The sequence below is a fragment of the Plectropomus leopardus genome, chromosome 8 (genome assembly GCF_026936395.1).
Source record: "Plectropomus leopardus strain MGB_pleo_1.0 chromosome 8, ASM2693639v1, whole genome shotgun sequence".
NCBI lineage: Eukaryota > Metazoa > Chordata > Actinopteri > Perciformes > Serranidae > Plectropomus > Plectropomus leopardus.
In genome coordinates, this window is record NC_142183.1 from 26,947,609 (window position 1) to 26,975,608 (window position 28,000).

A 28,000-nucleotide genomic window follows, 5' to 3' on the forward strand; every position below is an offset into this window, starting at 1 on the left:
AACAAACAACCAACAAATAACAATACCACCACCAGCAACACATACACTACAATCTCAATGGCAGTAATATATATAAAAAGTAGGTTATACTTTAGATTTTCTTTCTTGAAAGGACAACACCCTGTGGCCTATTTAATACCATGGTTCACTATCACCACTGCCCCTCTTCTCACACACACACGGACATACTGTTTTAATGTGAATAGTCATGTGAAAGGGCAGGACGCATTAAAATAACACAATAAAACACATTAAATAAAAACTGACTACATTTAAAAATGTCGGCTAATAGTGTGGAATCAACATGTCGGGGGGCCCCCTCATCATCACCCATCACTCCGCTGTGACTGTCCCTTTAAGAAAATGCACTTGCAGCCATTTTCTGCTCTTTGTGTGGGGTGGATTAGCACTGGGTAGGTACGGGGCGAAACTAGAGCATCAATCGGCACAGAAGTCGAGGGTAAAAAAAAAAGCTCAGCAAACATTGGATCGCCGTCGCACAACGCGACACCGGCCGCCCGTCTTTGGATCTCGCCGGACGGACATGCAATTGACAGGTATGTGTTAAATGTAGCGATGGATGCAGCCGCAGCGCTAAAGATGAACGGGGCTGGGGATGTGCGCTGGGGAGTGATGATGGCTGGAGACCGGAGGGCTGTTTTTTTTTCTTTACTCCCCTTACCGTACATCATTCCCGATACTTTTACGTCCGTGCATAAATAAGATAATATGGTATATGGATGAGAAATCGCGCTCCGTGAGGCGGATGAAGCGTCCCGGTTTTTTGCGCGGATCATTCTGACACATGAATGGGATCCCCGTTAGCTTGCATCGGTATCGTAGCTCACACTGAGATGGGTGGGGTGAGGAGAGGGTTTCTGTGTAGCAAGTGCACTGATGAAAGATGGATCGCGGAAAAGCTGGGCGATTTTCTGACCTGATAACATGGTTGGGGTTTTTTTCGCCGTACAGAGCAAAGAGATGTCTGCTGTGATAAGGAGGGGAGCGAATTTGATGCTTCAGCCGGCTCGATTTCACATCGCAGCTTTCACTCTCTTTCATCATTTTGTGCCCTTTTTCTCTCCTGTATCGCCCCCTTGACCCATCCGGCCAGCAGGGCACAGCGTGTTAATGCGTTATGGACGTTTTCACAGCCATGATGGCAGGCAGGCCTGCTACTGATGCACAAATGACAGGTTCACCTACTTCCGTTACGCACAAACGTCTAAACACTGCTCTCTCATCCAACACCAGACTATTTATTTAGATCGATTCTGTGATTATTATCTATCCATCCAGTGACTTGCAGTAGAAATATGACCGTGCTACTGTTGCAGACTCATTGAGTTGTAAATCTGTATGCCAGACCCTCACCAGCAAGCAGTGATGTAATGACAGGCTGTGGATGCTTCGCTGCTGCTAATACTGAGCCAAAGAAAATAAAATAAAAAACACTTATATTCTCGCCAAGGCAATTTAGATAGATCTAAATCATGAATATGTGTCAAAGGATGTTATGATCTGGTCCTTAGACCCTTGATTTGGTTACAGAAAAAGAAATACAATAGGGACAAAGGGTGAAACCCTAGCATCAGATGAGGGATTCCTCACCAAGAGCAGAACAGACATGCAGTAGATGTGGTTTATAATATATGGACGCATAGTAATATCGACACGTCATCAGAATTGGCCGATATTGACTTTAAAATGAAATACCAGAATAGGCCAACATGCTGATTTCTACAGAAAACACAAACCAATATTTTTTATCCGTTTTTTATTTTATTTATTATTCACAAAGTGAACACATACAAAACATCAACCGTGAGTGGAAGTATTTTTCTTATTTTGCACAATGAACGATTTACATACATTGAAAAGCATTGGATTTCATGTCTCCATCTGTCACTGGGCCATCGCGATAAGAGTATGCATATTATGATGTTAATTCCACTACAGAAGAGACTTAACGTTCAATAAACTTAGGCGGGGAAAAAGTGGATACATCGGTATCAGTTATTGGTCAGATAAGTTGTTATATATTGGTATATTGGATACTGGCAAAACGTCCAACATCATGCATCCCTACTTTGTAACATATTGTAGATTTCTAGATAATTGGTTATGGTAGAGGTTTTCAACCTTTTTTTTTTAACAAAGGAGCCCTAACAAGCAAGAAAATATTCCGCTGACCCCTCATATAGTATGTCTAATGGTATAATCTGATGTTTTTCACACTTATGTAAGTCTTGGTTATATGAAAGAACAACACAAGGTAATTGTTATAGATTTGTTAGATTAAAATGTGACCTACATTAGATTTAAAGAAGGAAAAAAAAAGAATATTATTGATTGACCTCTTGAAGCCTTTTTCAAAAATAAAAGTATCTCCATGTATGCCAGCTATCTTCAATAATGTGTTAATAGAGACTGACTCAGATATGTTTGTAAAATGCTGGTAAAGCAGGCAAGAAAAAAATGTATTATGAGTCCTTGAAAAGTCATGGAAAAGTTTTGAAATATTGTCCATGGAAATGTGCAGGAACCCTGGTTATAGGATAGTTATAGATATGTTAGATTTGAATGTAATCTACATTAGATTTGAAAAGAAGACTATTTTTCAGTGAACTATGAAGCCTTTTTAAAATTAAATAAATGTTATGCTATGGTATGTTATGTTATGTTATGTTATTATGAATCACAACACTCTTCACAGGGTTCCCAGACTTGGAAAAGTCATGGAATTAGTAAAAATCATTGAAAGATTTGGAAAAGTCATGGAATTTTCTAGTGTGTACTGAAAGTAAAACAGTAATCCTGATAACCTTTCACAAAACATAACATAATCCGACGCTGTGAATCACTGGTTTATTGCATTCAGCCTTGAGGTCATTACCCTCAGTGATATCAATGTAAAATCTAAGTGCTTGAAGATAAACTCATTTATTAATGAGTCAATCTATAGAATTTTCTGAATCATAAACTAAGAAACATGCCAAATATTTGCTCTCTTAATATTTTCTTAACATTGGGATTTGTTGTAACGTGTGGTAGACTTTAAGTTATATGTTGTACCATTTTACAAGCATTAACATAGCGAACATCTCATGAGCAGCCATCAGCAGCTGGTAGTACTGTTGCTGGTTTCAGTTGAGTGAATTCATAGACAAAGCCAGAAAGACAAAGGCCTGTACACAGATATAACCAAGCAGCCAAAGAAAAGAGAAGTAGAGGTAAACAGTGCAAGATCGATACTGCACGCTATCATAAGTAACACAAATCAACAAAAAAAACAACTTTGATTAAAGACCTAAGAAGAATGTTTTGTGAATTTAAAGGCTGGTGATTGTTAAGGTGTTTGTTTACCTTCCTCTCTACCTGTCAGGCTTGGTTATGTGAGCCATGCATGTGTTTTTCTTTCCCTCCATTGCATATTCATGTGATGGTCATTGTTGTTAGCCTAAAAGGAAAGTGTGGCATCATGGGGATCATGAGACAGCAGCAGTTTTGCGGCGCTGGTCTTTGAAATGACAATCAGCATGTCAAATGCCTCAGCTAGCCAGCGTCCTGTAGACTGCAGAGACGCTGCTGGAACGCACATGTGACCAGTGTATGTTTGTCAGTGAATGTTTTGTGAGCGATCATGTGTGCCCACGTGGCTAAATGCTCAAGATTTCCTCCACACGCTGATCAGGTCTCATCTTATTATGAGGATGAATATATATTACAAAGCTAGCCCCGGGGGGAGATCCCACTGAGTGGTGTGACCCTGGAGTTGACACACTTTCACTCTTTCTTTCTCCCAGCAAGATGCATCACACACATGCCAGCAGCACATACTGGTCATGCTTTTCTTCTACAAATGCTGCATTCCTGCTCCCCCTTATTCCTGATTTTTATTTTTTGTAATATTTTTAATGCTTCCTCAAAGCGCTTGGATCCTTATGGTTTAGTGCGGTCATGTGGAGATCTGACCCAAGCCAGCATCTGTAGTGGCTTCAGTTATAATGTCAGAGATAACTTTAGGGGGACTATGCATTTCATACATGTTCAAGTCCGACTACTGTGTGGGATTTCTAAGAAGAATTGTCTTGTGTGGTCCCACTTGTCCGTTCCGGTGTGAAAAAGGCCCTACAGCTAGGTTACTAAGTGTCCAGAAGGGAATGAAGGGGCCCTTTGCTTTGTAAAGATGTACACACACAGACACACCAACTGTTGAACAGAGTCGGGTACATGGTGGGAAAGTTTATTCAGCCAACCCAGGCTTCAGTCCCCATCTGTATTCCCAAGCACAGATGGGACTTTAGTAGCACTGAGCATGCTTGTCTGCCTGACAGAAGCCCTTGTAGCGAGCAGCATGTTTCATTTTCTATAAGCTGAACAGTTAAAAATAACCAGCTGAGCCTTCAAAGAATCACTGAGTGTGTCAATCCAGGTTGTGAAGTCACAGCATTTAAAACAATACAGGAAACAACAGTTTCAAAAAAAAGAATTTTACTTAAACTTTACAAGGTTGCAGAAGCACAGGGCTTATATCTTCATCAGTGTGCACCAGCATCATTTCTAATCTGCAGGTCCTTTACTTGCTCACTTTTTATACTTGTAGTGTATCACAATTAGTCACATATTTATAGTTCCTTTGAATTCTGACCAAAAGAAAGGGTTTCTGAAAAAGACTTCTTCAATGGAAATTTGGTGAAATAAGGACTGTGGTTAGTACAACCTAAATACACTTTCACGTTTTGTTCTACAACATAAAATACATCAGTAACTCATGAACTATGAAGCTTTTAGGTATCTTAAAAAAGGCAAATGCTAACAAGTGGCTAAATCACACGACAGAACATCATCACACTGAACCGCGCCAAACATGGCTTTACAGCCGTGTTGTGATGGCAACGTAAGATTGTCATACACGTAAGTGTAGTTTGTTTGTAACCTAATATTCAAGCTTTTTACTTCTGGTGTTTGCATTTAGGCTTCAAAAATCCTGAAAGTGGTGTTCATTTGTGAAGATTATCTTGCTGAACAAAACGTGTAAGTATCATAAACGTTTGTTTACCACAGAGCTTATTTTCTTCAGTAATCTAAATCCGATGAAAAAAATCCCATAGGCATTTCGACCAGGTAAGCAAGGTGATGCTAACTTCAATGTCATCCTACAGAAAACTGTCATCCCTGTAGTACTCTAAAATGAAAATACTAAAAAATAATACAATTTGCCAATATCAGTTAGCCCATACATATAACGGCAGTAAAGGAGACGCCATGACATTGATTTGACATAAGAATCCAGTTAACCTCACTTTGGATAAATGAACCTTATTTCCATTTGGGTTTCCTGTGCCAATACACTGACGTGTCGTTCACTGATCATTACAATTTTGATGACTCAGCCACCCGTCTGAATTTTGGCCTCAAGACCAATGGTTTACTTCATGCAAATATAACCTCTGTGTATGTTACTACGACAGTCTGATGTGACAGGAAACTCCACCCACCTCCTTTTGACGCCATACAGTGTTAGTGTGTGTGCACATTTGCAGCAGGCATTACTAACAACAACGTCTCAGTGACAGTATGATGTAGGTTTCCGTCAATGTGTTTTGTAACAGGTTTGTCATTGTGATAATGATCAGTTTTATGTAATCTTTTGCAACTACATAATGATATCGTACACTGACTTTACATGTGGATATTTGTCAACAGCAGCTGCTTTGACATTTACATGTTTTGACTGCCGCTTGTGTGTAAAGAAGTAGGTAGGTTCACCTATCAGTTAATTTGATCTTCTGTCTGAAGCTAATTAAAAGGACAAACAAAAAGCTGTCTGACTGCATAAGGTCCCATAACCCAACTTTATCTACACTGAATTAAAAATGACTATCCATTAACAATTTTACAACTTGATGCAACACTCTACTTTCTTTTATTGCAAGCTCTTCGTCTACCAATGAGAAGAGTGACAGCCACGTTTAGTTTTATCTGCCTCTTTTCTCTTTGCTGCTTGGCCCATGGCCCTCTCGGCCCTAGTTGTGCTCTCCCTGGCTGTGAATATTAAGCTGATTATCGGTCCTGTCAGCCCTGTCTGCCAGGTCAGACGTAAAACACACATTTCTGAGAGGCACATGATACACGGGTGGGCGCATACACACTGCTTTGGCTGGGCTGGTGTTTTATAATAAGGAAGAAGGTACAGCAATGGCTGTGCTGTTTCAAAGGGGTCTAACCATTTATTCCAAGGATGGATCAGATGCAGCGCTGGGCGATATGGGCTGAAAATGATATTGCGATATTTTTGGGCTATATCTCGATACACAATATAAATCTCAATATTTTAAAATCTCCTCAAAAGCAGTTCATTATTGCTAAAATTTGAAGACTGAATCAAACATTACAAATTTTCTTTTAACAAATTCCTTCTTTGATGTGACGGTATTGTAGGAATGACTATTGGTACTTTGAACAAATATTAAAACAATTGCATTTTTGGTTAATAATCATAATTAATATAGATATATTGACTAAGTGGGTAAAGGCAAGTATTATAACAAGTACAACTCTCTGTTAAGTTGAGAAGAATACATCACTTTACTGTAATGGAACCTTAAAAAAATCAGGAAAAAAGACACAATTTATTCCATATCACGATATAACAATATCCAATGTTTAAGACAATATATAGTGTCATATCTCAATAGGATATATCTTCATATTTCACAGTCTTAATCAGATAGAGAAGAATCATTATATCAGTTGTGGATGTTTAAGCTGTATGCACAGGGTACGTACATGTGTTCATATACATCATTAAACTTAATTCAATTCAATTATAATTATAAAGCCCATTATCACAAATCACAATTTGCCTCAGAAGGCTTTATAGCATACGTCATCCCTCTGTCTTTGCACCCTCGCGGCAACTTATCATCCAATAAGAATTTTAATGAAAGGACAAAATATCAGCTCACCCAAAGCTTCTGTGAAAAACACAGTTGCCAGTGGGTCCACTGCCTTTGCAAGATAGCACATTTTGTGTGTCAAATGTCACTCACTGCCAGACTATTTTCCGCCCCTCTCAGATCAATGAGATTTCTAGGTCTTGGCATTTCAAGAATTATATGCTTCAAATGCGCCTCTAGTCAAATGAAAAGGTAAAAAAGGCAACAGTTTGGGGCCCCTGCCCTTTCCCTCCCCTGAGTGTTAGTCTGAAACAGACATATAGTGAAGTGGGAGAGGACACAGGTGCAGGGTGAAAACACAGACATGCTGCACCGCATACAGGGTTTCATAAGAGGAAGTGGATTCTAAACTCGTCACTCACCCGCCCTGTCAGGTTCGTGCATTGTTGACACCACCCATTATGTTTCAGATGTACTACTCTGAAAAAATGTTTAATCACATACTATTTAAATATTGGTGTTATGATGATTTGGTTGTTTTGGTTAAGTTTGGCTAAGTCTGAAAGACCTGAACATTTTAACCAATTATCTATTATTTTTAGTACACGATTTCATTTGTTTATTCTGTGTCATTAACTGTCTGTTTCAACTGTTTACCCATTATTGTTGGCTATTTCAATTATTTTTCCATTACCTCAGTCTAGATAGTTTTCTCTTTCATCTGTATATCCTTTACTTTTGGGGACAATGGCACACACATACGCCCACAAACACAAAGTAAATAAATTCAACAAAGTTGTTACTTCCCACCCATTTCCTCTGTTACCCAGGAACCCAAAACCACTTTAGACATAAACCAACAGCATTCAAACAAAAAAAAGTACATAATGAGATCCACAGAAACAGAGTATACACAACATATAAATGACTGTTTTCCATTACTTTTAGCCCTCAAACTATTTTAACGAATTATCAGTACAGTACTTTTAGTTATTTATTCCAACTAATTTTTTCACTTGCTTATTATTGTTCATGCATTCAAAGTCAGTAGCCCACACATTGGTCTTTATCTACAAAACAAATATATGACAGAATTCTGGGCGAACAGTTATTTCATGCAAAGCTCGGCTTTTATCAGTGTGGATGTGAACAGAGGCTAGGATCAGGTCTCAACTCGTGTACGCAAATTTAAGTCAGTGTAAACTTGCAGTGCATCACAATAAATATACTTAACTGACATCTAAGTATTTTCAGCCATATATTCATCCCTTAAAAATGTAAAGCCTAGGCTATAGGTTGGTACATATCGTGGAAGAATAGATAAAATTCTCCAGCATCACCATGAGTTTGATTGTACCCTGTCATACTGTTGGCTTAAGCAGGGAATTTTTTACCATACTGTGTTTTCCTGACTTCCTTTGATGCGACTTTTTAGGTTGCCAAATTGGTTGAATTGGACCTGGGACATCAGCGTTTCCACTTCTTGCTCAGAGAAGTTTCTCGCCTTATAGCCATGCAGAAGAATATATTGGGGCGGAATATTTAAATACGATTGTTTTCAGCGGCCTCATTTATCAACGCTCAATTGTTCCTATGCTGTGATCGGCGAGATAAGAACGTTTCATTAATTGCACAAGAACCTTATCATACTATGATTTCTGCGTGCAGGTCTGCACTGGTTTGGTCTGACTCAGTCATTACATTGATATATAAATTTAATCAAGTCATAACTTTATATTATCAAACCTTCTACACATCTTTCCATGTACCCCTGAGCAACTACAGAATAACCCCCGGGGCTACAAGTACCCCTGGTTGCATATTCAGTCCCATTTCTCATCTTCTTATTGTCTGTAATGAAGCTTCTTCTTCGACCATATCTCACTTCTAGCTCTCTCTTTGTCTTTTTCTCTCAGACTGGGGTGTTGTGTGAGTGACGCCTTGTTACCATGACGACCCACGTGACCCTGGAGGATGCCCTGTCCAATGTGGACCTGCTGGAGGAGCTGCCCCTCCCGGACCAGCAGCCATGCATCGAACCCCCTCCCTCCTCCATCATGTACCAGGTACACACTCACACTCGCCGTCACCGCCAGCCACCATCATCCCTCTAACTGTTGGGACATTTTCAATGTCCCCCTTTCACTCTTTTCACCCTCCTTCTGCAGGCTAATTTTGACACCAACTTTGAAGACAGGAATGCATTTGTGACCGGCATCGCTCGTTATATAGAGCAAGCTACAGTGCACTCCAGCATGGTGAGAAATGTTGAAAAAATACCAAATGCCATGGCTTGCCATAGTATTGGTTTTTATATCTGCTTGGCTGAATAAATTTTTGTTGTTTATCATGAATAGTCGCTGTACCCCTTTTAGTGAACACAAAGCTGACTGTGGGAAGCAGCCTCACTCCCTTAAAGAGAGCCTTGTTTTTTTGTGAATTGATTATCATTTGGCTCTTTTGTTAGGCTTTGGCTTGGCAGGGCGCACGCATACATGCACACTCATATAGACACACACTTCCCTCACACACTGGTGAATCAGGCAGGCAATGGACCACTAAACCTCTTTCCCCTGATGGTGAATGAGTGGAGAGTGTGATTTGACTGGCAAAGAGGGGAAGTAGCGCTTTATTTAACCTCATTTAATCAGGAAGTCCCATTGAGGTTGAAGCCGGTCTATTTGAGGACTCTCCGCTCTTTAACTGGAGTGATTGAGAAATATGTCTCACCTACTTCTGAATGGGCAAAATGTTCCCCCTGCTAAAATATTTATCAGGCCCCATTCATCCTGGAATATGTGACTTGTCTGAGACGCTGGAAATATTTTGCCTCACAAAATATTTTCCAACATTTTAGAAGAGTCACATATCAAGAGTCTGTGCAGAATTTATAACCATTTATAACATCCAAATATTTAATGAGTAAAAGACACAAGAAATTAAGGCTTGCCAGCTGAATATTTCTTTTAAGTGTGCATTAAGCAGTACTTTATTTTGTCCATTTGTACAGAATGAGATGCTGGAGGAGGGGCATGAGTATGCTGTGATGCTTTATACTTGGAGAAGCTGCTCCAGAGCCATTCCCCAGGTAACACATATGCACACATTTATTCATGATAACATACCTTGTCTAATATTTTTATTGCATTCCAGTTGAATTTCGTTTCTTCGTGATGAGATCTTGCTCAGCAGTTGTCACACTGTGTTCATCCACTGGCACGATCAAGCCACAAGTTCCTCATCACATGTTACCCCCAAAACACAGACTTATCACATAACTATGGTCAAGACTGCTGAATATGAAATGTGGCTGTTGTCTTAACTAATCATTCGGCCACTGGGTAAGAGACTTAGCTGTCAGCATTTTTCCTGCATTTAACCCTTTAAAACCTGGAGCGACATCACTTTTCTTTCCTGTTGCTTTCAGATGCCTTTCACAAGTATTGAAAACCTTTGAGCCCTGAGCAGATTGATGCAGTATCTTTCAAACCCATAAAAAAGCTAGGGTAAAATGTCTAGGGAAAAAAAGAGGGGAAAAAATGGACAAGGAAAAACTGTATTTATAGTTTCAAATGATCATAATTACATATTTAAAAGTATGTTACATAATTATTATAAATTCTAAGCACCTTTTCCAGGTCATTTCCCTTTTTTCCATTTAAAAAAATGATTTTAAAGTTATTTTCCTGATAATTACCTTGATAATTAGGTAATTTTCTTAAGGTACGTTTCTTGATGATTTCTTATTTTGTTGCTCATTGCCTTTTGCCGATGTTTTTTTTTTAGAAATCAAGCCAATTTGCTCATGTTACAAGTTATTAAAGGGACATTTCAGCCCCAAATCAAAAATACATATTTTTCTTCTTAACTGTAGTGCTATCTATCAATCCAGATTATTTTGGTGTGAGTTGCAGTGTTAAAGATATTGGCGTGCTCTTGAATGTAAGGGAACCAGATGGCACTCGTCTCATGGCACTTAAAGTGTCAAAAAAATAAATAAAATAAAATAAAAACCCATTTGAAAAACTCAACAGCAACGTCTCTTCCCAGCACTCATAACCTGGTTAATCAAGATAATCCACAGATTTACTGTAAGCAGTGTGATGTAGGCACTATTTTCTTTCTACCAAACTACACCCGCTAACTGCATCATCGCGCAGAAAGAAACTGTCCCTTTGACATAAATCAGAGAGCACCCTGGGTTGTCAGGGTGACTTCCTTATTGTACATAATACGATTTCCCTAAATTGGACAATTGTAGCTTATATGTACATAAAAATAGGAAACCTTGGTGGTGGAAAAATATATATAATGAGAGAGAAAAAGTGCTTTTTTAGGTCAATTTTACTTGCAAACTGTAATGCTTCATGAATCAGCTGAATACAACACATGGTGCTGCTGCTGCAGAATTGAGCTGTATGATGGCACCCTCTTGTGTTTGCTAGGTGAAATGCAATGAGCAGCCCAACAGAGTGGAGATCTACGAGAAAACGGTGGAGGTGTTAGAACCTGAAGTAACCAAGCTCATGAAGTTCATGTACTTCCAGGTAAGAGTCAGCTGCATGACAGTGACTTTTATATTTGAAGGATTAACTGAACCTGAAAAGGTCAAGTGACATACTAGACATATATTGGGCGGATATAATGACTTACATTTTGATTTCAGAGTTGCGGTTTTTAAATGATTCTAACAATTCCGTACGTCTTCATTTCATTGTCTTAACAGCGGAAAGCCATCGAACGCTTCTGTAGCGAAGTGAAGCGTCTGTGTCACGCCGAGAGAAGGAAGGACTTTGTGTCTGAGGCCTACCTGCTCACTCTGGGCAAATTTATTAACATGTTTGCAGTGCTGGATGAACTGAAGAACATGAAGTGTAGCGTTAAGAATGATCACTCTGCCTACAAAAGGTAGTGAACCTTCAGTGAGGAAATTCTAATCCTAATGTAGAGTAGTTTAGCTGGAGCCAAGATAACATCTCTCTTCTCCTCTGCTCCTCCAGGGCAGCCCAGTTCTTAAGGAAGATGGCCGACCCTCAATCCATCCAGGAGTCCCAGAACCTCTCCATGTTTTTAGCCAACCACAATAGGATCACTCAGGTTGGTGTGCAGACTCTAGACTGTCTTTGTGATGGAAAAATGTGTAACTACTGTATGTAAGGACATAGAGAATGGACAATTTTCTTTTAACTAATTAGACTTTTTGTATGTCGTACCGCAGTTGAAAGGGGATTCAAAGCTGTTTTTTTTTCAGTGCATCATTGTAAAAAGTAATTACCTCAAAAGACCTTTAATCAAAAGAGGACTACAAATTTTAAGTCTGAAATAATACAGATTATGTTAACTCTCCAACATACCAAACTACAGGAAATTACTTGGTAGACAAACTGAGCAGGTGAATGTCTAAACTCTTTTATGGTGACATGACAGATGTGCAATCTGAGTGAAAGTGCCTGGTGGAGCAGCTATAAGCTATTAACCTAAATATTAACATCCGCTCTGCCAAAGACGAAGTGATAAGAGGATGAAAATTAGACTTTTTGTAAGATTGTTTTGTGTGTGAGTGTAACCCGACGCTTCATTTAAAACTTAAGTGAGCACAGTCCAATGACAGACACTGACTGTTTTGGCTGAATGAAAAGACTGCATCGTTCATCATTTATTGATGATGAACTATTAATACATTGCAATTTCTCTGAAAAAATATATAATTTTTATGCCTCCACAATAGTAATAGCTGAGGCCAGAGGCATTATGTTTGTGGGTTGTCTGTCTGTCCTATTCTCATGAACATGATTTCTCAAGTAAGCCTCTAGAGAATTTCCTCAAATTTGGCACAAACATCCATTTGGATTCAACAATGAACTGATTAGATTTCGGTGGTAAAAGGTTACTTTGACCTTACAAAACATTTTGGCCATACGTTAATTATGACAATTTTCACACGTCTAACAGAGCATTTGGTCAGACACTGAATTGGTGACACTGATCTTAGGTGTCCATCTTAAAACTTTGCTGATTATGTAAATCTTCTGTGCTTTGGGGTTTAAGGTTTGCATGAAGCCTCCATGCTTTAGAATTTGTAGATTTTTTGCAATAACATACATGTTTGAAGCATTGTCTACTTTCTTAACAAGGCTTGTAAATTAAGCCTTGGAATCCAATATCTACCAGTCACTTATTAGATTACCATTGTTTTTGTAGCTGATGAGTTCAGTAAATCTAACAGCCACTTGCACATTTTACCAGCATTTGGCTCGTGGCTGGTGCTAATTTCCAACCCTGGTCATGACTACTACATATATTTGGACAGACAAGTGTTAACTGCAACTTGACTGGTTGTCGGATGCATATCTCTGCGAGGCAGTAATTCTAGTTCTGTTTGAATTCAAAATTTAAGGTTTTCACACAGTGTTCATACCTATCTTTTTTTTTTTTGCCCTATATGCATGGTACAACGAGCCCTTTCTAGTTTTTGTCTATAAATGAGTTTATTGAAGGTGACCTGTTGTTCCACCTCTGTTTCTGTGTAGTGCCTGCACCAACAGTTGGAGGTGATTCCTGGCTACGAGGAGCTTTTGGCAGACATTGTTAACATCTGTGTCGACTATTACGAAAACAAGATGTATCTGACACCCAGTGAGAAACACATGCTGCTCAAGGTACACGCATCTTTTCCTGCTGCCGGCCTGTAACAGTAGATAGTTTAATCTTTTGCTGGCTAAATGTCCTCTGCTGGTGTAAAACAAAATGTGTCTCTGTGTGTCAGGTGATGGGCTTTGGTCTGTACCTGATGGATGGGAATGTGAGCAATATCTATAAGCTTGATGCCAAAAAGAGGATCAACCTGAGCAAGATTGACAAGTTCTTCAAAGTGAGTCTTTTGCTCTCTCAGTATCTCTTTTAACCAGAGTTGTATTGTTCGTGTGTGTGACATGAGTGTGAGCCGTTTTCTCTTGTGTTTTTCAGCTTCAAGTGGTGCCACTATTTGGGGACATGCAGATAGAGTTGTCGCGCTACATTGAGACAAGTGCCCACTACGAAGAAAACAAGTCCAAGTAAGAGTTCATGTCTTGCCATTTATATACCTAGTGTAACAAAATGTTTTCAATACCTGCAATTCTTGACCATTGCACCATCTGTTCCCGCCCATCCCCAACCCTCCGTCTTCTCCATTTTACGCCCAGGTGGACATGCACCCAGAGCAGCATCTCGCCACAGTACAACCTGTGCGAGCAGATGGTGCAGATCAGGGAGGACCACATCCGCTTCATCTCGGAGCTGGCGCGCTACAGCAACAGTGAAGTGGTGACGGGCTCGGGCCTGGATAGCCAGAAGTCCGACGAGGAGTACAGAGAGCTGTTTGACCTCGCTCTGAGGGGTCTGCAGCTGCTGTCCAAGTGGAGCACGCATGTCATGGAAGTTGTGAGTGAAACGAGGGTTTTATCTTGTCTTTGTGCGTGGGCGGGGAAAAAATCCTCTTGCAGCAGTCATAATGCGTGGGTTTAGGCATGAAAAGTTTTTGGTATGCCATTGATCATTGTAGCTTTGATCTATTTATAGCTCTGCTTGTCTCTTGCAGTATTCGTGGAAGCTGGTCCATCCCACGGATAAATTCTGTAATAAGGACTGTCCAGGCACAGCGGAGGAGTATGAGCGAGCCACGCGATACAATTACACCAGTGAGGAGAAATTTGCCTTGGTGGAGGTCATTGCCATGATCAAAGGGCTGCAGGTAAAACACTGGTGACCCTGAGCAGCTCTTTTATCAATGTCTTCAACAGCTGATTGTCATTTTTAAAGCTTTGCTTGCATATATATTAATGGATATGCAGCTTATTTAGTCAGAAAATTGTATTGAACATTAGAAACAGCCTTGATGTCATCCATAAATAATCATAAAGAAATCGTTTGTCATTTTGAGAAATGTGCTTAATAACTTTCTTACTGAGAGGCAAATGAGAAGATCAGTACCACTCTTATATGTGTCTCTTATGAGGCTGCAGCCAGAAGCTGAATATCGTAGTTTAGCATAAAGATTTAACTCTGATAAACCCTGTCAAACACAAATCATTTTTCAGAGCTAAGTAGTTTTGTGTCTTAAAACATGTCAGAGGAGCATCTTTAATGGACAGATTTGCATAAGAGTGGTATTGGGCTTCTACTCTAACTCCCCTAATAAGTGCATGAATGAATGTCAAATTGTTCTTCAATACCGAGTGGATGGTCGGTAGACCTTTTAACAGCGATGATCATGGTGCTGTGTAATGACCTGTGTAGGTTCTGATGGGCCGAATGGAGTCAGTGTTTAACCAGGCCATCAGAAATACCATCTATGCGGCGCTGCAGGACTTCGCCCAGATGACCCTCAGAGAGCCTCTGCGCCAGGCTGTACGCAAGAAGAAGAATGTCCTCATTAGGTACACATGCACGGTGATCATCTGATCAAACGTGCATTAAATTTAATGTCATAGCTCTTGTCTTGAGGAAGACCTCTAGCACTTCTATAATCCAGTTTTCTTTGCCTGCAGTGTTCTTCAGGCTATTCGAAAGACCGTCTGTGACTGGGAGGGGGCGAGGGAACCTCCAAATGACCCCTGTCTGAGGGGAGAGAAGGACCCGAAAGGTGGATTTGACATCAAAGTGCCCCGCAGGGCTGTAGGACCCTCCAGCACACAGGTGGGACATGAAATATTTCAGGCGCTGGGGGAAAACAGAATGATTCTCACTGTAAACAGAATGTTTCACTGAAAGCATTCCCACCTGCACAACGGTCTGAAGTTCTGATGCTCACACATCTTCTGATTCAAAGGTTTTTTTGTTCTTATATTTCATGAATATGCAATTGCAACATTTTTAGTGTTTGGGATCTCTCTGAGCAAGGCTTTTATTGTGAAAGTTAAAAATATTTTATTCTATTTCTTTTTCTCTCAAAATAGTGCAGTTCTTTTTTTTCTTGAATCAACTTTATGCTGCATGCAAAGTATGACTAGAAAATGCCAGTCGTGTTAAACATCGTGGCAAGTGATTAATAATGGTTCATTTAATTTGCCTCATAAAAAAAAGTAAAAAGTACCGGTAATGTTTTTATCATTTTACTTTTGTCTTCCCTCTGCAGCTGTACATGGTGCGCACCATGCTGGAATCTTTGATAGCAGATAAGAGCGGGTCGAAGAAGACTCTCCGCAGCAGTCTGGATGGACCCATAGTAGTGGCTATAGAAGACTTCCACAAGCAATCCTTCTTCTTTACACACCTGCTCAACTTTAGCGGTGAGCAGAAACTTTCCACATAGATTTAAAACAAACTGAAATAAATAAAATTAAAAAATACGGCCATATGATCAGATCACATTGAAGCAGCTCTTGTGAAAATGAACTGATATGTTCCTATTTCTGTGTCTTTGTTTCTTTCCGCCGTCCAGAGGCCCTTCAGCAGTGCTGCGATCTGTCCCAGCTGTGGTTCAGAGAGTTCTTCCTGGAGCTGACCATGGGTCGCAGAATCCAGTTCCCCATTGAGATGTCCATGCCCTGGATCCTCACTGACCACATCCTGGAGACAAAGGAACCTTCCATGATGGAGTAAGACAAAACCTCCAGCGACAAACTCAGATTGTGTTTGTACCTTGAGCAAACATGACTGTATTCTAACTACCATTCTGCCTCCCCCAGGTATGTGCTGTATCCTCTAGACTTGTATAACGACAGCGGCTACTACGCTCTCACTAAGTTCAAGAAGCAGTTCCTTTATGATGAAATTGAGGCTGAGGTAAGGTCTTAATGGCCATCACTTGAATTATGCCTCATTTCCACTGTGTGGTGCGGCTCAGCTCGACTCACTTTTGGTACGAGATCCTTTTCTCAGTTTTGTTTTCCACTGCCATTAGTCCTCGGTGAAGGTGCCATGACATCAGCTTTGATGTGACACTTGTTGAATTTTTTCAAAAGCAATGATGTCTGCATTTTTACAGTTTTACATTGTAGTTTTTTTTTAAATCTTAGGTGAGTGAATAATACATTTGCGGTTGTCGTGACTGTAGTTCTGGATGACTGAGAATCTTTACCAACACATTTAAAGCAGCTTGACTATTTAAAATTGGCGTGTTTGTGTGGGATGTCCCGTTTTGGGCAAGTAGTGATTCTAGTGATGATTCTCTCTGATCCTTGCTTGGACGGAGGTGATATCAAAAAACTTCCAGGTACTATCCACAACTTTTGCTAATGGAAAAACAAAAAAGTGCAAGCTGAACTAAGTAGAGCTGTGCCACACCATGCAGTTTAAATACAGCATTAGCCTTATTCTTTAACTCAGCATTGCTCTTTAAAAGCAGGACATTCATATTGTTTTTCTTGTTCTCAGGTAAACCTCTGTTTTGACCAGTTTGTTTACAAGTTGGCAGATCAGATTTTTGCCTACTACAAAGCAATGGCTGGAAGGTAGGTGAAGTGACTTCTTTTTTGTATATTTGGAGATACTGGTAGATATCGTCTCTGCAAACTTCATCTACTGAATCCCATGTGTTTCACAGCGTCCTCTTAGACAAGCGCTTCAGAGCAGAGTGTAAAAACTATGGCGTGATTATCCCGTACCCTCCGTCAAACCGCTATGAGACGCTGCTCAAACAGAGACACGTACAGGTACTGGAAATATGAAAACAGTCCTCTATGGCTCATCCAGCAATACCTTTTTGTACTTTATATGTGTGTTATATTGTATTCCTTAACTATTCCCGCCTTGTCTTGTAGCTGCTAGGTCGCTCCATTGACCTGAACCGTCTGATCACCCAGAGGATCTCAGCAGCAATGTACAAGTCTCTGGACCATGCCATCAGCCGCTTTGAGAGCGAGGACCTCACTTCCATAGTGGTAAGATGAAAAACCAAGGACACGCAATCCAAAACTAACAGAAATCCTCATCAAACCAACTCTGTGTTCTCATATAAATCCTGTGTCCCTCCCCCTAGGAGTTGGAGTGGCTGCTGGAGATCAACAGACTAACCCACCGCCTCCTGTCCAAGCACATGACCTTGGACAGCTTTGACGCCATGTTCCGCGAGGCCAACCACAACGTCTCCGCTCCCTACGGACGAATCACGCTCCATGTCTTCTGGGAGCTCAACTTCGATTTCCTCCCCAACTACTGCTACAACGGATCTACAAACCGGTCAGTGTTTTTCGGTGTTTGCAGTACTCTTTAAAACTGCATTTTTTGTTCTTTCTTTGTATTTTAAACATTGTTTTCTCTTCAGCTTTGTACGCACAGCCATTCCCTTCACCCAGGAGCCTCAAAGAGACAAGCCAGCCAACGTACAGCCTTACTACCTGTATGGGTCCAAGGTATGATGACCTAAATTTAATTATTTTTCAAAATCTTGTGGCAGTATTTATTAAGGACACCCTTCTTCCTACTGTTACAGATTAACACAGCTTCTTTTTCTCTGTTTCCTCCTCTCCTCTCAGCCTCTCAACATTGCCTACTCCCACATATACAGCTCCTACAGAAACTTTGTTGGCCCGCCCCACTTCAAGACCATCTGCCGTCTCCTTGGTTACCAAGGCATTGCCGTAGTGATGGAGGAGCTGCTTAAGATTGTCAAAAGCCTGGTAGTTATCCTCATTCTCCAATGTATCCCTCAGTTTTCTGGATTCTGAACGTGTTTTGGGGTTTTTTTTTGCTCTTTGTGCCCTTTCTTACACTTGATTGCCATGTTGTATTTATCTTCTCTATCCCTATGCAGTTACAGGGCACCATACTGCAGTATGTAAAGACACTGATAGAAGTCATGCCCAAGATCTGCCGCCTACCACGCCATGAGTATGGCTCCCCAGGTGAGCTTGCAATCCCCACTGTTACAGTGAATAGAGAGCATGTGCGGTTACTTCTGTAGACTTTACAACACCAATTTTCATGCCACATTATACTTATGACATTTAGATGCATAGACGAGTGGTGAACATGTCAAAGACAGAAATGCATTCACAAATTCATATGAAAACTGAACTCTAAGGGCTGGGCAAAATATTGATATTATATCGATATCATGATACAGGGTTAGATATCGTCGATATTAATTATCATAATATTGTAATTCTTTTCCTGGTTTTGAAGGCTGCAGTAAAGTGACGTATCTTTCTGAACTTATCAGACTGTTCAAGCTGTTTTATTATTCACCTTCACCCACTAAGTCAGGGGTGCTTGGTCCAAGGGGTCACAAAAAAAGATGAAAGTATTTCACAGTTTTACATCAAAAGGGTTTTCAATATAAAACTGTGTTGTGTAATAAACTGGGCAGATGGCGGTTTTTGAGCAGAGGGCCTTATCAGCCTCAGGCTGCAGTCTTGACTTGTATTTGCTGTTCAGGTAGGTGAGAGAGGAAACTCCAGTTGTTGAAAATGGCTAGATATGTTGGATTCGTATAAGTACAGACTCAGGTGCATTTTAAGTTTTGAAAAGGAAAAATAAACTTTCCAAACATATCAAATAATAATTTGGTGACCCCTCTGCAGTAACTCTCAGGACACCCAGGCACTGAGTCATGGTTATCGTTCTACGTCATATGGTGGATTTTCGCTGGCTTTGGGGATGTTGCTCAAGCTACAGATTGTACTGCCTTATTTTTTATGCCCACCACCATAGACACAGACTGTTACCAGACGGCTCGCATATAGCTTTGGACTGAGAACTTATCCACCAGCGGAAGCGTTTATTGGTCTGGTGCAGTGTAGTGCATTCTCATAGTATGGGTGGGTTTTATCTCTTGAGCAAAAGCAAATGCCAGTGTCCTTTTTTCTCCTTTTTCTCCGGTCATGTAACACCAGTTTTAGTGTTTTTGTGTCTTTGTACTGCATAGACAGCCCAGTTTTTTTTTTAAAGACCATCTTTCTAGCAATGAAAAACTTCTTTATGTCAGATAAATAGCACTGGGCCATTGGGTCTGTTTTTCATATTATATATTTTATTTTTGCTACATTCAGTACACTTCAATGCATACCATGCAGTTCCATTCCCATTATACAAGTTTATGCAAGTTCAGTCCTCCTCCTTGCTTACCACTCCAGTGTTTTTTGCACGTGTGTCCCCTTTGAGTGCAGTCAGCACTCGGAAACATTACTGGAATAAGATATTACTTGGGGCCGCAGTTAAACATTTGCAGCGTACAGCCAGCAGCAGAAAATGCTGACAACACACAAACCACTACATCAACTAGAATCAAACAGCCAGCATTGTAAAGCAGTGAAGAGGGGTGTAAATGAGCCAATTTGGGACACAGTGGGAGAAATAGCAGCTCCGCTGCAATGGTAATCAAGTTTGGGAAAGGTGATATAATATGATTTAAATAAAACATGTACGGAAAGAGTCATAAATGATCCATCTGTCACTATGCAAGACAGAAATAACATTTAGATCAGGCACACAAAAGATGCTTTACTTTTTCAGCCTCCTTACTTTACATCTCTGTGAACTCCCTGACCTGCCTCTGTGCATTTTGGCCGGAGCTGTGTGCGCAGATTAGAGGACAGTCAGATGGGATATCCCTATGAGGAGGGCTTAGTAATCTGTAGATTACTGATGTTCTGTACCCTGAGTTCTGTACCTGGCTTACTGTCTGTGATCTTACTGTCAGCAGTTAATGACCCTCCCATCCTCTGCTGTGAGGGCTTCATGCTCACGCCAAATGTGGGTCAGAGCCGCCAAGCGGACTTGCTGACATCATCTTGATTCCTCCTGTTAGCGATAGATTATCAATGATATAATGAGGCATTAGCGGACGCTTACAGCTTGACTGTACGTTTTGATTGTGGATATAGTGAGGTATCAAGGCTTTATTTTCCCATTTTTCATTACATTTTAAAAATAGAAAACAATGCCTTCGATGTTCCTGCAATGGTCAGATTTTTTTATGAGCACTTTAAGATGTGGCTTTTGGCTTCTAATTCTGTCTGAACTGGCTCTCTGGGGTGTTATTTATTTGTGGTACTATATATTTGTTTTCTGAATATAATGTCTGCACTTTCTGTTGAGTTGCCCCCATGGGGATTAATGAAGTTTTCTAATCTAATCCAGTTATTTCTGCCATTCCAGGTATCTTGGAGTTCTTCCACCACCAGCTTAAGGATATCATTGAGTATGCTGAGCTAAAGACAGATGTCTTCCAGAGCTTAAGGGAGGTTGGAAATGCCATCCTCTTCTGCCTGCTCATTGAGCAAGCTCTGGTAAGACATTTATTTTAGTTAGTTTCCATTTCAAGCTTCTATATTACTGTATTATACCCCTTCCCCTATCTTCTTCCTCTTTCCTTTTTGTGTAGACAAGTTGTTTATCTCTGTACTTTATTGTTATATTAGATATCACCCCTTATTCAACTCCTCTCTCAAACTTTCGTTTGTTAATTCCCTCTGTGGCCCCTGAGCATGCTCAGTGCTAAGGGTCCGCCAACGTCTAGACAGCCATATTTTAGTGTGGGTGACCAATAACCTGGGTGCCTGAAGGTTTCTGCCCAATTTATGATTCGCATCCTATATCAAATGTGGTGGACAGAAACCGTCAGGACCCAGTGCCCCCAAGTATGTTGGATCTTTGATGGTTTTTTTTTTCTGAAATACAACTCTATTTCTCATTACACGCTGGCAACTACCACAGGTGGTAAGGATTTAGGTTTTATCTTTGGTACCAAAATAACACAGAGAATGTCTTTTTTCCCCCTCTTTTATCTCTAGTTGATTTGGACTGCTGTGTTTCTGTTTCTTCTTTTTATAGCATGTTACTTTGGCATGGTTTCACCTCCAATCAGCCATGGAAGCAAAAGAGACAATTGTGCAGTCTTTATACTTTTCCAGGAAAATACAAATAAAGTGGAAAATATTGCTTTGGACACAAAAGCCTAAATAAATCATTTGTATGAGAATTGAATAAGTAAAAAATAAAAAAAGAAAGCAGACATTTGGCTGCTCTGTTTATGTCCCTGTCTTCCATGGAGGAGGTGAGAGTACATTTCTTTCTGGTACAGTTTTGCCATAAAATTTGCACTTCTTCCTCCACACTCTCTTCTGGTCGTGGGAGCTTGTGATGCCTGTCTACATCACACTTCTCAGCTGTCACTCTTTCTTCCATATCTGTCTGATTGCGCTGACCTGTGTGTGTGCGTGTGTGTGTGTGTGTTGGTTTAGACTGCCTGTATGTGTGCCTTTTTTCATTGCATGCCTCGATTTTATTTGCTTTTAGTTTGATTTATAGCTTGCTGTCTTGACTAACAGCCACCTAGATAAATAAGCATGACTTGCCACAATACTACTAACGCACTGACATTTTAACTTTGATTGGTTCGAGTTTATTAAGGTGGATATAAACGTGACTTCTTGCTGCTAAACCAGATTAGATGGGATGTTGTACTTAGAGTTTGGCAAATGTATAATCCTGCCAATATTGGCCTGTCATCATGGCTCGATAGATGTAGCCTCGTGATAAGAGCAGACACACCTTTATTCAGTTTTCTTCTCTGCATAAAATGAAGTTAGCAATAATCCATCAAAATTATAATATCAGTATTCTTATAATTTTGTCAAAAATGCTTTAAAAGTTATCATTCTGAGTTACAACATTGTAAGACTAAGTTAATCAGCTAAGAGTATTGGGGGAGGTTCTTTAAAATCAGCATCACTGCATGGTTTCCTGCATGCTCTGTATAGGTGTCCACAAAGCAAAGTGAGTTCATTTCTTTAAATTAAAGTGACCCTTTCTTGTGTTGTGATTGAATTTTAGTCCCAGGAGGAAGTGTGTGACCTGCTTCATGCCGCTCCCTTCCAGAACATTCTGCCCAGAGTCTACATCAAAGGTATACTACAGTTAAAAGCACTAAATGCAAGGCAGAGGGGGGAAAAATCACCTGTCCTACCATGTTTCATCCAGTGCCCATTGATTGATGTCATTTTTGAACAGTATCTACATGTCCCTCATTGTGTTTGTGTGTTATATAGAGGGAGAGCGTCTGGAGGTGAGAATGAAAAGGCTGGAAGCAAAGTATGCCCCACTCCACCTTGTGCCTCTAATTGAGAGGTTGGGAACCCCACAGGTGAGTTCAACATCACTCCTTCTTCAAGCATAGACTGTATAAAAATAATAATAAACCAATCTACCATTGGTTTTTGGACTTCTGTGTTGAAGCCTCGAGTTTGGCATTTTTGGCCATCCATCGCCATTTTGGATTTGTGGAACTCAAAGTGACCATTTGGACAGGAGGGTGGAGCTTAGCCTAATGCTAGCTGCTAGTTTGGTTAGCACAGTCCATTATCAGTCTGGTAGACGGTGATAATACTAATTTTTACTTGTGAAAAACAGGCTAAAAACATTTAAAACAAAATGTACTTTCTGTAAAAGTACAACCAAACATTGAACAGGACTTTTTTTGGCAACCAAAATGTTACAATAACTTCAATGAACTGAAAACACACTGAAATAGCAAAAGGCTAGGCTACAGCTGTACACACCGTGGTTACGGTACCTAACCGACATTGTAGCCGTGGTAGCAACTTATCGACAGACGGCACCCGCATGTCACTCAGAGTGGTCAAGCCCATAATTATGCGTAACTTCAAGCCTTAATGACGTCTAAATTGGGTGAGTTATAAAAAAATCATCCCCTACGCAGTTTTAATGAACATTGAAATTAGCTACAGAGACCATAAATGTTTTTTGTTATCACACTGTAAACATGTTTGTATCTGCTGTAAAGTTAGTACTTTAACATGGGGTCTATAGGAGTTGACTCACTTCTGGAGCCAGCCTCAAGTGGCCATTAGAGGAACTGCAGTTTTTGACACTTTTGTGCTTTCAGCCTTGGAAGTAATCGCTTGTCTCGCTGACAGAAGACTGACAGAATTAAAAGCAGACATGTCTTATCCTTTGTTTCTGCTACATTATTGGGTATTTTATATATACTATTATACTTGATGGAAGACATCAGTTGAATTATTTTAATAATTTTGTTCTGTTCTTCCTAAATATTTTAATACTAAGAATAACGTATAAAGTGAATATAATACAGTATAAATTAAAGTATAATTGCTTTTTTTTTTTTACCAGCAAATTGCCATTGCCCGTGAGGGAGACCTGCTGACCAAAGAGCGTCTGTGCTGCGGCCTTTCCATGTTTGAGGTCATCCTGACGCGCATCCGCAGCTTCCTGCAGGATGGTGTGTGGCGCGGACCTCCGCCCACCAATGGTGTGATGCATGTCGATGAGTGTATGGAGTTCCATCGCCTGTGGAGTGCCATGCAGTTTGTCTACTGCATCCCTGTGGGCACACACGAGTTCACAGCAGAGTAAGTGGCACCTGGCTGGTTTGTGTATTGTAGGTGTGCACTTTGCGTGTCGATTTACAGATGGAGTACAAATACTTTGTAAAAAAAAAAAAAGCCTTTTACCATAAGTTGGCATGTGTAGATGGAGAAGATGTGCTAAAGCTTAATGGAAACTGACTTTTTCAGTACACCTTTATGTCCCTTCTGCTCTTTCTGCCATAGTAGACAAAGCATTTATATCATGCTGCCACTTTTGATATGGCGCCTCTCCAGTGGGGGGGGGGGTAAAATGAAATAAAAACAGTGGAGTTGTGGCACAAAAGTGTGATACCTTGGATCAAATACAAAAAGGGACCATTTATGTGTATGGCTCTCTTCCCTGACTCCATCAGCAATGGATAAAAAACACTATAGCAGGGGTTCTCAAATTTCAGAGAGTCAGCATATGAACAAAGGCAGCACCGAAACAGTGCACACATAAAATAAAATATCTTCTCCATTTCACTTCCACATTACACTGCTGAGTTGTCTAACAAAATCACTAACTTAGTTGAGAGGTGTCACTCGTTGCCATGCAACTAATAGCTCTCTACAAGTTTTCATCCCTAACCTGACAGATGCCTGTTGCCTATTGCAGTTTGAAACAGTAGCCATGTTGTGCATTAACTGTAAGCTATTGAAAGTGAAAGTATTGAAATGGACCGTGAATGAAATATAATGCATATATTTCATGGGCTGCACCTTAAGAAACTATACTTTACAGAGTACACTTTGAAAAGGGACAAAATACTGCACTTCATGTTTAGGCAGATGGGATGGCTGGGTAGACATGTTGTTGGTTGTAAATCCATATGGAAAAATGGAAATATGAGTATTAGCTTCCCCAATTTGGCTAAGTGGAAGAGGGGAGTAGCAATGATGAACCAGGGTAAAAGAAAAAGAGAACAGAGTGTGTGTATAAACAGACACTGTGTTTTGTGTGTTATTTACAAAAAAAGAAAACAATTAGGTGTACAAAAGGGTCTTTACAACACTAACAGAAATTACGGTCTTTAAAAAGCAAAGAAAGTGACTCTAAATCAGTAAACACAAAAAAAAAATCACCCCCAGTCCAAAATGAAGTATCTATCACCAAGTCTGGTGCAATACAGTTATTTTTTCAGTCTTCTGTCCAACACACAGCATCCATGCTGCCACACTGGCTCACTAACCCCAAACTTTGCCCTCTGCAGTCTTTATGCATGCTCCTGATCATCTAAGTGAGCACAGGTGTGCTCAATCACCCTCTGCATGTGTGGAGGAGGGGAGGAGAGGCACACAAAAACACCACACAGGAAAACAAAAAAACACACCCACTTTTTACCCCTAACAACCAGTCTAAATGTGCATTTTGTGCTCATCAACATTTTGAAGTAAAAACATATAGGAGAAAAAGGAAGAGATAATTATGTAATCCTTACACATCTTCTGAAGTGTTTTTAAGTTGATGGAAACGTGCATTGAACTGCATTTTATTTTGCTGAAACATCCTCAATCGGTTTCAAACTATTGCCTCACTTTTAATGGAAAGATAACTTGTGTGTTGTATGTAACACGCTTTGTAGGCAGTGCTTCGGAGATGGGCTCAACTGGGCCGGCTGCGCCATCATCGTGCTTTTGGGACAGCAGCGTCGCTTTGACCTCTTTGACTTCTGCTACCACCTGCTCAAAGTCCAAAGACAGGACGGGAAGGATGAGATCATCAAAAATGTGGTGGGTATACTTTATCCACCACATTAACCGACACATGAGCCCACATCTCAAAATTCTCTGATTTATTCCTTTCCTGTTCTGTTTTCCTCGCCAGCCCCTGAAGAAGATGGCAGACCGCATTAGGAAATACCAGATCCTCAACAACGAGATCTTCGCCATCCTCAACAAGTATATGAAGGCAGTGGAGACGGACAGTTCCACTGTAGAGCACGTTCGCTGTTTCCAGCCACCTATACACCAATCCCTGGCTACCACCTGTTGAAATAGACCTTTCACTCATAGTGCACACACACACACACACACACACAGACACACACACATGCTCCAACACACATAGCTGTGATACATGAATTTCTTCCTCTCCCTGGTCTCGTAGAGGTATAGATTACCACAATGGCTTCAAGAATCCAAAGACAAATCCTCTCAAACTGTTCCTCTATCTAAAAAGGTGTCTGTCTTTGAATTCTTTAGCCTCTTGAAGTGGGCCAGGACAGAGGCGGAAGTGTATATTCACACCTTGTCTTTTTTTTTTTTTAGTTTACTCTCTGTGTGGCTCTCACTCAGACTCATGCATGCCTTCTCTTATTCCTTCCGCTGCACTCCTGTGGATTGGACCACTGACACAAATGCCAAATCTCTATCCTATAATATGAAGCCACTTGTTCAAAGTCCCAGCCGTTGGGATTTTAAGACGCCTTTCAGAATTTGCAATCAAGAACTGAGACAAAAGTAAACTAACTAAATAGAAAAAATAAATAAAAAGCGACAAAATATTTTTTTTAAGATATATTAAGATCTTTTAACATGGTGCTTTTAAGTGCTACTACAGCTACTAACAGTACTAGCACAGGCACCTTTACAGTGCACCTGTGCTACCGTTATGCGTGTCCTCTATAATGATCCCAAACCTGTTTATCGTGATACATTACATTTGTATAATAATCTGGTCTGTTCATGATACATAGTGTCTATCATGATGCATTTGAATACTTCACCTGCTTGCTTTCAAAGGAATGAAGGTACATTGCATTCTTGATTTGCTTTTTATTTATCTCGCTCCCCTCATCTAGATTTTCTCGCTTCCTCCTGACACATTTTTATTCGGTACCAGTTCCACTGTAAATTTCACTGTTGAACTAAGTGAAGTGTTGAGTGTTGTAATTGTTCTTGTTTTTAATTCCTAATATTTTAATTTACACATCCTTGGTATACTTGCCTCTCTACTGCTGGCTGGAAACCTCATTGAATTTTTTCCTCTCTCTCTCTTTTGTCTGTTGGAAAGATTTTTTATATTCTGTACATGAATACAGTGATATTATTTACAACTTGAAAAAGGCACATCTTCATCGGGGTAAATGTGCTTTTCAAGAGTAAAAAAAAAACCAAAAGAACAAGAATAGAAAATACCTCTAGGTAGTACAAAAAGACAGTGGTGTACTAGATTAACCTATTCTGAGTGTGAATGGATGATGTTGGTCAAGCAGACCTATGAAATACTCTGCACATAAAGAGAAAAAAATCACAACTAAAATGTCAGTTATAATTAAAGGGCAGTTTCCTAAATATAGTCAGTATTTACTATTGTTGGGCTTTTGCTTTAGATTTAGCAGTGTTATCAAAATATGCAAAATTTGTCCCTTTTTTTTCATATGAAGGAAAACAAATGAATTATTTAGAAGTAACCCTCCCCAAAACTGCCCTGTGATCTTTTTCTGCTCCGTTTTCAACGAACAAACTTTCTTTTGTAACTCCAGTGTCTTTTTATCATATTTATTCAACTCTGACGTATTGTTCATTTAAAGGTTAATCTAGTAAAAATGACGGTACCAATGTATCATCTCAAAACCTTAGCATGGCAAGTGTAATTTATTGTCATCAATGGCTCCATTTGTGACATGAGGCTTTGTTTATGATATTGTTGTACAAGTGACCATGTTTTGAAGTACAAAAAAGTGGAGAAAAAGAATATAAAATGTACAACAATGGTCCTGCAAAGGATTTGAAATTATGTTGTATTTCCATGAAATAAAAAATGTTTAACTGAAAAAATGA

The 28,000-nt window shown here is 40.0% G+C and overlaps 1 protein-coding gene across 2 annotated transcripts; it reads left to right on the plus strand.

Annotated features, from left to right (window-relative positions):
- The first annotated feature begins 383 nt into the window (after window positions 1–383).
- On the plus strand, window positions 384–28,000 carry cyfip2 (cytoplasmic FMR1 interacting protein 2). Of its 2 annotated transcripts, XM_042493019.2 has the most exons (30): window positions 384–557; window positions 8,819–8,968; window positions 9,071–9,160; window positions 9,913–9,990; window positions 11,348–11,449; window positions 11,629–11,810; window positions 11,903–11,999; window positions 13,433–13,561; window positions 13,669–13,773; window positions 13,869–13,957; window positions 14,087–14,324; window positions 14,482–14,634; window positions 15,180–15,319; window positions 15,431–15,578; window positions 16,018–16,171; window positions 16,324–16,480; window positions 16,571–16,667; window positions 17,259–17,335; window positions 17,428–17,536; window positions 17,645–17,764; window positions 17,863–18,062; window positions 18,148–18,235; window positions 18,359–18,502; window positions 18,637–18,727; window positions 20,982–21,112; window positions 22,659–22,731; window positions 22,874–22,968; window positions 23,979–24,217; window positions 25,801–25,948; window positions 26,043–28,000. In XM_042493019.2, exons 2-30 carry the CDS (start codon window positions 8,852–8,854, stop codon window positions 26,208–26,210), a joined length of 3,759 nt encoding a protein of 1,252 aa, XP_042348953.1. In that variant the 5' UTR covers window positions 384–557; window positions 8,819–8,851; the 3' UTR covers window positions 26,211–28,000. The 2 variants fall into 2 exon arrangements, with proteins under 2 accessions (XP_042348953.1, XP_087937416.1); XM_088081290.1 differs by lacking the exons at window positions 22,659–22,731; window positions 22,874–22,968; window positions 23,979–24,217; window positions 25,801–25,948; window positions 26,043–28,000 and adding an exon at window positions 21,540–22,635.